General features: G+C 36.0%; 1 protein-coding gene across 1 annotated transcript; it reads right to left on the bottom strand.

Moving 5' to 3' along the window:
• Nucleotides 1-43: 43 nt before the first annotated feature.
• LOC127624569 (uncharacterized) lies at nucleotides 44-4,534 on the bottom strand. Its single transcript, XM_052099355.1, has 4 exons — nucleotides 3,867-4,534; nucleotides 3,590-3,691; nucleotides 2,203-2,569; nucleotides 44-1,808 (listed from the first exon to the last, which is right to left on the bottom strand). The coding sequence occupies exons 1-4, from the start codon at nucleotides 4,020-4,022 to the stop codon at nucleotides 1,258-1,260; spliced, it is 1,176 nt and encodes a 391-aa protein (XP_051955315.1). The 5' UTR covers nucleotides 4,023-4,534; the 3' UTR covers nucleotides 44-1,257.
• Nucleotides 4,535-12,919: the final 8,385 nt, after the last annotated feature.

The raw sequence follows: 12,919 nt of genomic DNA, 5'->3' as shown, positions 1-12,919 counted from the left end.
CTACAAAAACCAAACAGGAAACAGGAACTAAACTAAACTTCAACATAAAAGCACAAAAACAAAAGACAACAGTGAACATGACAGTTTGCTTCATATTCTCTCTAAAATGTTGGACATAAGCCAAAGAACTACTGTTTCAAGAAGTGTTTTGAAATAGAGATCGGTTACAACATGTCTTAATCCAGGTTGCGTTGTGTGTTCATGATTTAATTTTGTCTGTTGTCTTAAATAACATTGTTATGCACACACACCCACACACACTGCAAGTTCTTCTCAATACTTTTATTCTTTGCTCATGATTGAGATTGTACAAAACATACAAAACATAATATTTCACGTTTGCACTGCCTTTAATCCTTTATGAAAAATAAATATTGCATGAAAAAACTTGCCACACATTTCACATAAATAAAATAAATATTTTAATAAATAAGAAGAGGTGGAAAGTACAGGGGAAAGACAACAAAAAAGGGATTTAAAGTTAATCTCTCATTCTGTCCTCTGATTGGCTGATTATCAGTGGCGGAGGGAAGTGGGGTGTTTGGGGAATTTTGATTTTCAAGAATGGCTGACTAACATTTTTGTTGTTTTTGTAAAAAATAAAAAACACTTACTACCATTTAAAGTGCTCATAATTTTCAAATACAGACCCATTAATGAAAAAAATTATTATATTATGACATATGACGTATAATATATTAAGTTATTGGTCAAGTAATAGTGCTTTGGCAAGATAATTTGCAGTTAATACAAAAAGAAGAATGAAGAATCAGTCCTTGACATTTCAGTCTATATAAAAATACTGCATACAAATTCTATTAATTTGTTCCTGCTATCTGTGAAAAAAACTCTAGCTGCCTGTTCATACTCTCAAACACTGAGACATGCAATCCATCAATATACGTATAAAATATCAAATACAATCTCACACATCTACAGGTAAAATATTCTCACTCTTCTCAAGGTAGAGTATGTATCTGTATTGTCACTGGCCTTGATGAAGTAAACAAAAAGGTAATAAAATATTCTAATAAATAAAACAGTTAATTAACAAGGTAAACATCAACTGTGACACTGTGAATTTGTTTATGACTATGAATGTTAGTGTATTCAATTATGTGTGAGTGTGCATATTTGTTATATACTTTGTTTTGTTTTATAATGTTTCAGTGTAATACTTGGTTTTTCATTTTGCCCCAAGGTCATTTGCTTTTTTGTTGTTGTTTCCTTAATTGTTAAACGACTTATGTATGTTTGTCAGTATTTAGCTTGGAGCGCTGTGTAATCTCGTGCCAATCTGCTCAAGTACCGTTCTAGATCTCTGAGTATAACATACCCTCTCAGATGCTGAACCCAACGGGATGACCCTGAAGATAGAGCTGTTGTCTGCTGTTTGTCCACAGACAACAGGCTTCCTCTGGAATCAGAGACTGTTGATGTCTGGGTGGGTTTTGGGGGTCTTGGGGTCACTGTGACACCCACAGAGGTCTTTTCAGGCTTTGCAGTCAGTCCTCTGTATGGAAGCTTCATGTTGGAGGACGTTGAGGTTGATTCTGTGGTGAAGTGTGTGGAACTGTGGGGAGTATCAGTGTGAAATGAAGTCTGGAGTTTCCTACTGCTGGTTGGAGTGAAGCGTATTGTGGGATGACGGATGCTGGTATTTGGAGCTGGAGTGGAGTGAAGGGGACGTAGAATTGGGGATTTTGTGGATGTAGACTCAGGGTCCTGTGTAATACTTAGACTGAACAACTGCAGATAAAGAAAGAGAAGCATGAGTTTTAGTCTTTCAGTTACTTTTGTCTCGGTAGCTTAGTTCTATCGCTCATGAACAGTGATTTTCACACTGGGGTCTGGGAACCCAAAATATATATAGCTGCCTTTATATTTGAAAAAGGGGGACCTACTTTAGAATATTACATTATAATAAAGTGTCAAAGTCATGTAGATTTAAATAAGTGGTCTCTGTATAGTCTACCAGTTACAATCATGAACAGAGATTATGATCACTTCAGTTTACACTAAAATCATAACATGTTTATGTCTACCATTAATGTTATTATTCTTAGATTTAAATAAATAGATAAAGAATCAGTTTCTATATGCCCTAAAACCCCCTTGGGATTTTTGTAGATATTCTGGCGAGAGCCCCTTTGTTTTGAAATGGCAACTCAAACTATGAATGATGATTTGGTCATCAGAGTTGTGCAATACTGTGAATAATATTTGTAACAGCATACGTAATGTTTCTCTGTGTGAAAACACTTCTGCTACTGTATATTGGTTTGTACAGTGCATAGGCTACGTCACATACGTTACAAATGACATATTTGTTGAGTAAAGTGTGCACATTTACCTGAGAGTTGACTTGTCTCATTAGGTCCCGCAGATCTATTTGTAGACCCATAAAACTTTGACATAAGGTGGGCTGGGGCCTTCCTCGCTTGCCTCTTTTCTGCTCTCTTCTGTCTTTGCTCTCGTCCCCCTCTCTCTCCAGTTGCAGCCGCTGATATTCCAGGTGAGTCCAGAAGGTTTGGAGATTGCGAGAGGCCAAACGCAAACGCTCAACGTCCTAACCCAAACACATACTGTTAAAACCAACCCTTGTGCGTTATTTTCAAAACAGTTACACTCGTTTTACTCCACAATTTGTATTACAATAACGTGGAAATAAATAACATAACTTATTATTTAAAGTGTAAACTAGGCCTATTTATACATCATAGTAGCTAGTATTTTTATTAATTTAATAGTTTAAAAATGTCTGTTAGGATAATGACAATCATAATTGAAAGCAATAGGAATTGTAAAAATAAAATGTGCTTAACTGTTATGAAATAATTAATTAAAATAAATAAATAATGCACAATGCAAAACAAACAAACAAAAAACTCTTAAAGGAATATTCCTTGTTCAATATAAGTTTAGATCAATCGACAGCATTTGTGGCATAATATTAATTACCCCCCCCCCCCCCCCCCCCACAAAAAATGTATTTGGAAAATCTGGGTTCTAGTGAGGCACTTATGGAAGTGAATGGGGCCAATTCGTGAAAATACTCACTGTTTCAAAAGTATAGCCACAAGACATAAACAGTAAGCATGTTAACATGAGTTTAGTGTTATAAAATCGCTTAATAACCTTTTCTGTGTAAAGTTATTGCCAATTTTACAACTTCGTTACCATGACAATGTAATTTCAATCCTAAAAAATTCTAAAACAGCTGTCAAAATTACAATTTAAACAACTTTACAGCTCAAATAATTCTTGAGTTTATACAGAAGAATTAATGTAAGTGCTTTTATACAATTATAACCTTCATATTTCTGCTTTTTAAACCCTCCAAAAATTGTCCCCATTCATTTCCATTGTAAGTGCCTCACTGTAACGTCGATTTTAACTTTTGTTTCTTTTTTCTCTTTTTTAAGAAAAGGGAGGGAAGAGTGCAAACCATTTTATGTGGTAATCAACATTATGCCACATATGTTGTTGATTGAGCCCGGAATATTCCTTTAATGTAGAATTTATTTAGCCTATTCATTTCTTCAACAATCAAGCAACAACAAAAACAAAAAGGTGATTGCAGACAAACCTTCATGTGTAGCCAGGTCCGATAATTGACAGTGACAGCAGGTATTGTGCGCTCCATCAGCTCTCTGCTTTCAAAGAGCTCGCCACCAAAAAGCTGCTGTTTCTGTTCATAAATAAATAAAAAATATCTTAAGTTTTCAATCAAAACGAATATATCAATATCATGTATAATGTAAAAAAAAAAAAAAAAAACATAATTTGGGCGTTTAACCATAATGACCCATCATTTGTTTTGGTTTGTACGTCTAAAGTAGGCTATAGGCCTATTTGTATCTTACGTATCGAGACAGCAGTTGTTGCACACGGGCGTGAATAGTGCGTGTTAGCCGCAGTGAGTTGGAGAAGGGCCTTCTGTGACCAAGAGAAGAAGAGCAGCTCTTACACACCATACACATCAGGAGGATGCATACAACAGTCCGATACAGACAAGACATCTGGGAGAAAGATGTACTGTATATTAATGGTCAGATCATTCGAAGCATTGATTACTGTAGTATATTATGCCAATTAATCGAATACATTATAACACTTATTTGACTGAAAACATATTTAAAATTAAATTGGCTACTTACAATAACGATTTTATTGAACGGTGAACAAATCTTCAGTCTTGTGGTTTCTGTTTAGGTTGATGGATAAGAAACCTGTAAATATCTGCACTTGATCTTTCAGTCGTCAGCAGTGATTTGAGGTGATGGTGCATGAGATAACATCTTTATATAGGTCTAGGTTTCTATCTATGACACATCATTTCAGTTTCGTTCTGCAAGGGAATGCCGATTTTCTGTTCTCCTATTTTTGTTTCATGATGTTCCAATAAGTACAGTAATTTTTAGATTTGTACCTATACTGTATTGTTTTGTTTTTTGCATCAGTAATGTCCTGACTATACTTTGTGATCAGTTGAATGCCACTTTTATGAATTAAATACCAATTTCCTTCTGAAACAGCAAAATCTGTATATTTTTCCAATCTTTTGTCTGCCAGTGTAAATTTAAAAGTAGAGATATTGGAAAATCAGTGGTTTGAGGAATTAATTATCAGGAAAACATCAAACTTTTACTATAAATGGAAAAAAGAGAACATCTAAATAAAGAAGTATGTTGTGAATTGTGACAGGGCGGAGGGGGCCGGGTCGTGATCTTACACACCCGGCCCCTAATCAATCCTCAGAGAGGGATAAAGGCCGAATGGAGACTGCAGTGGGACAGAGAGAGAGATTTACGGGCAGCTGTCCGACACATTTGTGGGTTTTTCTTTTTGTTTAGTTCTTCATTAAACTATTATTTATATTTTCAAGCCTGTTCTCACGTCCTCCTTTCCATTAATGTTCAGAGTGTCCCCTGCTGGTATGCCTATTTTTTTTATTATTATTATCTCTGTATTTCCCTTTTTATACAATTTGTAATATTGTACATTTTATATATAATTATTACAAATTGTATAAAAAGAGAAATTAAGAGATCTTCAATGGTGGGTCTCTGAGGGTTAATAGAATTGAAATGAGAAAATAATAGATAAAACGCATTTCAGCCCTTGGCCAGGAAAAAAAAGCTAAAATATTTAGAAGATTAGAAAGTAACTCTACAATAATAATAATATTAATTTTAAAGGTGATAGCACCAACACTCTCTGACTCGCAAATATTGGTTTGTATATCTTAATCTGTTGTACGTTTTGCCAAAAACGTTTGAAAATTTAGTATTTTTAATTTATTTACAGATTTATTTATTTATAATTTATTTGCAGATTTAGCTGAGGATAAGTACTTTTTACAAGAGGATAAGTACATCAGAGTCTCTAGTTTGAGAAATAGATGTCTCACATGTCCTCAGCTGACAGCTTCATTGAATTCTACCTGCTCAACACCAGTTTCATGTACAACAGTAAAGAGAAGACTCATGGGTGCAGGCCTTATGGGAAGAATTGGCACTTTTGAAACAGAAAAACAAAAAGAAAATGTTAGAGTGGGCAAAGAAACACAAACATTGCACAACAGATAATTGGAAAAGCGTGTTATTGATCTTGACCCCATTGAGATTTGTGGGATCAGCTAGACTGTGAGGTGTGTGAGAAGTGCCCAACAAGACAGCCACATCTATGGAAGTGCTACAGGAAGTGTGGGGTGAAATGTCACCTGAGTATCTGGACAAACTGACAGCTAGAATGCCAAGAATCTGCAAAGCTGTCATTGCTGCATGTGGATAATGTTTTTATGAGAACTATTTGAAGTAGTTTAAGAAGTTCTAAATTTTTTTTTTTTCAAACTGTAATTTCAAAAAATGTTCACGTTATTAATGTCCTGACAACATTGTGATCAGTTGAATGCCACTTTGATTAATAAAAGTACCAATTTCTTTCCATATGAGCAAAATCTGTACTGAACTTTTGGCCGCCAGTGTACTTATTTTCGTTCTCAAAAATATAGTTTTCTCACTCTATGGCCTAGGCATCTCTCAGGTTGTAAATGAACAACTGAAAAATAATACACAAGAGGCAGATACATGTTTTTAAACATCTAAAAAATGTAGGCTGATATAAAGGCATGACAATTAATATTTTTCACTTATTTAACAATCATAAACTTTGCATAAAATAGTTTAATACTTAATATCAATATTGATACTTAGGTATCAATTGTAGTTTTATATGTTTCTGGGTTCCTTGCTCTAACCCAGCCCCATGAAGACCGTTAAATGGAAACTCTCATACGACAGTTCCTTTTGGGGAAGACCTCCTACGCTTCCTTATGTGGTGTAGTCTCTGTCTTTCTCAACAGCTGTTTTCTACAAGAAAATGTAATTTCTGATTTGTCCCATGAAATGCATGACCAAACGGGGCATACTTTCATAAAAAGTACCTCCTCAAATAATGATACTAATGTCTGACACGCACACACAAAATTGTCTTCCAAAATTTTAAATTTGATGAATTATTTCAACTGGAGTTGCACATCTCAATGAAGGAGGATTTCTATATCTGGATCAGTTTTATTTCTAGTGTATCAGATGTTTCCTTTATGCCATTTTAGTGCATTAATTAAGTAAAATAGTCTGTTGTTGTCATTTATCTGTCAGATATTTTGTTTTTCTTCTATACACTATATTGGTTAAGTCTGAAAAACAGCCTTGGTTTCATGTGCATTTTATGGGCTTGCTGCTCCAGAAAATTGTAGTATGAGAGATGTTTGAAGTACTGTGGATGTTAAATGAGGTTTGATAATATACAGTAAGTATACTTAATACTTGCAGATCTGCATGTCTGTGCTGAGCAGAGTTCACAGACAGCAGGACAAGTAAGGATGTTAAGTGCAATCAAATCCTCACTTTACACAGAATGCTTTGTTTTGTGCAAACACTTAACTATATGAATATAATGTAAAAATGATGGCACACATTTATACCACATCTGTTATTTTAGATGACATTGGTAGTTTAGTAGTTGTGTGAATGGAAATGCTGGGGTATATTTAGTGATGCTAAACCACGGTTGCACCACATGAATGTATCACTTCTTTTTTCTTATTCCCAGTAGTTTTGGGTACACTTCCTCTCTGTCTCTTTCTCTCTCGTGCTCTCTAACTTTCCTTATAGAGAGGATTTATGATTCAGCACTTTGCAGCACTGTGAAAACCAGTGTCAGAAGTAAACCTTTCAATAATGAGTCAATAATTGCCCCCTGATATTCAGGGGAATCTTTACATTTATGTGGATATTTTTCTCTTAAACATATTTTTTCCCCCCAAAAAGGGTGCCCCGTGCAGCTGTAGTCAGGGCCGTAACATAGACATTGAGGGGGACATGCACCTCTTAATATTCATAGCAGTGGTAAACTGATATGGGGTTTGTCTATGGTTGATTGTTAAATTAATTAGCCAATTATTACATGTCTATTCAGTTTGTAAGTATAATCATATAGAGCCATTGTAGCTGTTCTTTCTTTCTGCAGTTCATAGTCATCAAGGAGACAATTCAGTTAGCATTTAATTCGCTAATGTTTCTGATATTGGGTACATTTCCTAGTTTAGACATCTATCTTCTCTTCAAGGAAGTCTATCAAATCCTCTCCCATGTTTTTTTTTTTTGTTATGTCTTGAGCACTGATGCCAAGAACTGAATTCAGGAGGAAACCACAAGGGAGCAAAGTGGTGACGGACAATTTGTCATTTCTTGTTGTTTGGTGGTGACCCGTGGGTGGGGGTTATTCTCAACCCTCAGACACCCACTGAAATTTTAAAAGGGGTCACAACGTTGTATACAGGGGCTTTGGCGATGTGTCAAATTGGTGAAATTGCATGCGTGGATAGATCAAATCGTTTAGACATGGAAATATTTGAGCTTATTTATACAATATGTTTGTTTTAGTAGTTCATAATGCCATCCATTCTGGAAATTGCTTCATTGAATTGCGACAATTATACATAATAATGGTTGTACAATTTTAACAGAAATTCGTAGAGCTTGTGTTTCATGAATGAGGCACACTACTCACATATTTACCCTTATGTGGTTGTGTTCTTCAAAAAGGCAAATTCATTTGCATAGTATAGTGTAAACAAAAGCACATGATAAACCAAAAAATAAATACTCACTCATCTTTCCTCCTAATATGGTTCCATCAGTTCTTCCTCTTTTTTTTTTCTTGCTGTCATTCACAGTTTTGACTCATCCAATACTGTAAATCATTTTTTTCTCTCTGGCTAATTGTTATCTCACTTCTCTCACTCATTTTCTGTTTTTCTCAACTTTCAAACTTTTGGGCATATCTCAACTTGTCATCCTTTCTCACTGTTAACACTTCACAATAAGGTTCCATTTGTTAACATTAGTTAACATGAACTAACAATGAACAATACTTTTAAAGCATTTATTAATCTTAGGTAATCTTAATTTCAACATATAGTAATAATTTTTTTTTATCAAAAGTTGTGTTTGTTAAAATTAGTTAATGCACTATGAACTAACATGAACTAACAATGAACAATTATATTTTTATTAACTAATATTAACACAGATTAACAATTGCTGTACAATATATTGTTCATTGTTTGTTCATGATACATGATACATTAACTAACATTAACTGATGGACAACTAATTGTAAAGTGTCACCACTTCATTTGTGTCAAGCATGGTTGTTGTCATGATCGATAAACTCTTCAGTTCCTTTGTCTGAATCAGCAAAAATAGATAATAATATACTTTTTGTTTTTTTGGGGGGGGGTTGCTTGATGGGGTTTATTAAGAAAAGGTACACATCTCCACAGGAGATGCAGATGATCCGGTGCTGGACATGGACCTGCTGGAGAACTACTGTAAGAACTGGACACTGACAGTCAATTTGAAAAAATAAATAAATAAAAAACTATTATGATCTTCCAGAAAAAAAGTCAGATTACAGGAAACCAGATCCACATTCACTCTGGGGAACACTGCAATAGAACACACCCTAAACTACGACTACCTCTGTCTTAAAATCAGTGCTTCAGGGGGTTTTGGTCTGGCATTGAATGCACTAAAAGAGAAAGCTAGAAGAGCAATATGCTACTAAAGGCAAATTTATCCAAATAGACATTCCTGTAACAATTTGGTTTAAAATCTTTGATAGTATTATAATGCCTATTGCTCTGTACAGATGTGAGGTTTGGGGTCCACTCTGTCTGGCAAATTACTCTAGATGGGACAAACACCCCATAGAATCCCTGCATGCATAAATCTGTAGAAACATCCTAAGAGTTCAGAGAAGAACACCTACTAATGCATGCTGGGCCAAACTTGGCAGATACCCCTAATTGTACATATTGAAAAATTATCCCTCAAATTTTGGACACACCTAAATTCAAGTTCCCCTAATACACTGCAACATGAAGACCTTAAAACTTAAAGAGTTGAAGCCTAAAACCAGTCCCCTTTGTCAGCTGGCTCTAAAATTCTAACAAATAACAAACACCAGTTTCAGACCAGCACTGCTGAACTAAACCAAATCAGAATTAACCAAATCATAAAAGAAAGCAAAAACTCATATTTGGACCATTGGGAATATGAAAGTAAAAACCAAAGCAAATTGGATTGTTATCCTACCTAAACAGAACGTATAATCAGGCAGAATATCTCCACAATTTAAGAGATCCAATACAGATACGGATCCTCACCAAATGCAGACTCAGTGATCACGGCCTGTCCATAGAAAAAGGCAGATACAGACAAACATGGCTTCCAAAGGAAGAACGAGTCTGTGTTCACTGTGACACTGGACAAACTCTCAAACCTTATGCCACAGTTTTCCAGTTCAGCAGAAACAGATAAAATGCAGGTGTTACTGGGGAGCACAATCATGCATCAGTTGCAGCCCATTTTTAAGCTGCACACCCTCAGAAACCAATCACTGCCTTAATGCACTTCAGTCACAGTATTTTTTTATGTTCATAATGTCTTGTTAAATACAGTACTTATTTTATTTTATATTGTATAGTGTATATTGTTATAATAGTTTTTGTTTTATTTGATTAATTACCTGTCACCTTATTTTAATTCTATTTTTATTGTTATTTGTTACAGTTTTATTAAAATGATTTGTCTTGTCATTATCTGTTTTGTGTATTAATGCTTTGGCAATTTTGTATGTAAACTCACTCATGCCAATAAAGTATTGAAATTGAATTGAATTGAGAGAGAGAGAGAGAGAGAGAGAGAGAGAGAGAGAGAGAGAGAGAGAGAGAGAGAGAGAGAGAGAGAGAGAGCACAGAACCATACTTGATCCCGGATGATTCTTGATCTCATATTGGAATCCTAAAGATTTGAAGAAGCAGCTTAGAAGAATGTCTACCAGTGGGGATTTCTTTAAGACTGCAAGGGAAGCTCAGCTTCCCCTACAATGTCAAAAAAATAATGGTCAAATATGTACTATTGTGTAAACAATTTATTGACTAAAAATGCGTTAGAACACGTTCATCTCGAAGACGAGTTCGTTCAGAATCAGCTACATTACATATAGCAGGTCGGCTGACTCGATTTACTTCTCATACATTCCCGTAGCGTCAGTGCATTTCCCTGTTGAAGCCGAGCGTCCATTGACTTCAATGGGGCTGCTCTGAACAGTTTTTTTCAGTGCTCCGAAAATAGACGGTCATTGGATAAATGCTGCGATTATGTCCCGCCCACGGACACTCAGCGTCTCTGGGAGTGAATGAGGAGTGGGCTGGCCCGGACTCCGGGCTTCCGCGTGATGATTGGAGGATCTGTCGAAAGACTGCATCTCCTTTTGATTGACAGCGAATCTGTACTATAAGAACTCACTGAAGCTATTTCGCGCTCAGTCCCATCGCGGATTTCTCAAGTGTAGTCGAAAGATAAACTGCTGCAACCTGTTTCTTTATATTTGTTTGGCGAAATTGCTAGTCAGTTTGCATAATACATTTCACACAATTATACACCACATTCCTTGTTTCAGTTTTACCAAGTTTAATATATTTTGTTTTAGAGTGTTCGTTCGTTCATTCATTCATTCATACAGCAGGCTAGGCTAGCGTCGTACGGGTGAAACTGCACACGATGGCAGACGGTGCTAATATTGTCGACCTGATTTTGGCGAAGCCATTTGAAAGTCTTCCTTACGAGGAAAAAATTAGAATTAAACAGCAGGGCAGATCAACACCTAAGATTGATTTAGTGCAAAAAATAGGGTAAATAAGTTTATAATGTAGGCCGAAAATGAGCTTCCCCTCATTGAAAGACCAGCAGCCGCCACTGATGTCTACACCCAGATAATTAACCTTAACATCTATGATGGGATATTGGTGAGCACCTTCAGTACCACTGGGAAAAAAGTACACCGCTTGATTCCTGTTAGGCTGACGAGGCCCTAACTCAAGGGGCTCTAAGCAGTGCTCCTTCCTCCAATATGTGCATATTTAGTTCAGAAGGCAATCCGGGGAAAAGGGTTGGGGCCTTATAATTATCCACTAGTCAAGTCATTTTTATTTGTATTTCGCATTTCACAACACATATCGTTTCTTAGCAGCTTTACAGAAAATCATGCATTAACAGAAAATGAAACTGTAATATCTATAAACTCTTCGAGTCATCATTGTGTAATTGTAAATTGTGTAAAAAAATAAATAATTAAATAATAATTGTATTTAGAACCCCAGTGAACATCTGAAGGTGACTGTGGCAAGGAACCCAAAACTCGACAAGATGTTGGTTAATGGACAGAAATAACCTTGGGAGACACCAGGCTCACTGTGGGGGCCAGTTCCCCTCTGGCTAACATCATGAATATAATACCAATTACCTTTTATGTGCAGTGCAAGTCATGGTTTAAAATGAGTAAACTAAGTGAGTGTAAAGGGCCAGTGTTTAAACAAAGATTTTGTATGAACTGTAAGATTAATGACTAATGTCTTTGAAGTCCATTCTGGATTAACTGCAGAAGTTTACACAGATGCATTGTCCTTTGTTAATTGGCTGATGAAGGCTTTTGTTGACAATTAATTGATAGTTTATTCCATTTCAGGAGTGTAGTCCATCATTAGACCAAGGTGATGCAGGCAGAGATGAGTGAGGTGCATCGCAGTTCAACCGGCCAGTCATTTTGGTGAGGTCTATCCTAAGTCCAAGGTTCAGGCAGTGGCATATAATGTATCCCATGTCTTATGGTTGGAGTTGGCATCAGTTCATCCTCTAAAGTCCATCGTAATGAACTGAAGTGATTTCTGGCTGGCACCTGCTGCATTTAGTCATCATCACTCAGAGACACGTAGACAAGTGGAGTCTGACACCAAGCAGGAACGGAGCTGGATCCGGCTCTGATGACTTCAGGATAGGAATCACAAGGTTGAGACAGGGATATAAAAAGAATAATATTAGCGTAGATGCCATTAAAATTTTTGCAAAGTTATAGATCATGATAAATGTTTCTGGTTCTGGCAGACCTAACTAAAGCAGCCTAATTGTGAGTTGATGGATAAATTAGGTGTATACCTGGCTATATAGATGAGCCTTTAGTATAGACTTAAACTCAGTGAGTGTGTCTGCATCCCAAACAGTGTTAGGGAGACTATTAGTCTAGGAGCCAAATACAGTAGGTAAAGGATCTACCTCCTTTTGTGGATTTTGATATTCTAGGAACTATTAACAGGCCCGAATTTTGCCATCGTAATGAACGTGCTGAAATATAGCATGGTAGAAGGTTACTTAAGTACTGTGGAGCTAGACCATTCAAAGTTTTGTACGTAGATAACAAAATTCCTCGTTTACATAGACAAAGTGGTAGCAGTCTGCTAAATAGGACCTAAAACATTCTACAAATGCCAACATAATTCTCAAGCCTA

Source organism: Xyrauchen texanus, chromosome 3 (genome assembly GCF_025860055.1).
Source record: "Xyrauchen texanus isolate HMW12.3.18 chromosome 3, RBS_HiC_50CHRs, whole genome shotgun sequence".
Lineage (NCBI taxonomy): Eukaryota > Metazoa > Chordata > Actinopteri > Cypriniformes > Catostomidae > Xyrauchen > Xyrauchen texanus.
The sequence above is the reverse complement of the archived record's forward strand: the minus strand, read 5'-3'. Positions and strand labels throughout refer to the sequence as shown.

Excerpts from the sequence above, each read along its gene's own strand:
- LOC127624569 (XM_052099355.1), bottom strand. The coding sequence starts at position 4,022 with ATGTCTTGTCTGTATCGGACTGTTGTATGCATCCTCCTGATGTGTATG. Across the intron at positions 3,692-3,866 it reads AACAACTGCTGTCTCGATAC|AAACAGCAGCTTTTTGGTGG; the intron begins GTAAGATACAAA and ends ATTTATGAACAG. Across the intron at positions 1,809-2,202 it reads TATTATTCACAGTATTGCAC|CTACCGAGACAAAAGTAACT; the intron begins AACTCTGATGAC and ends GATAGAACTAAG.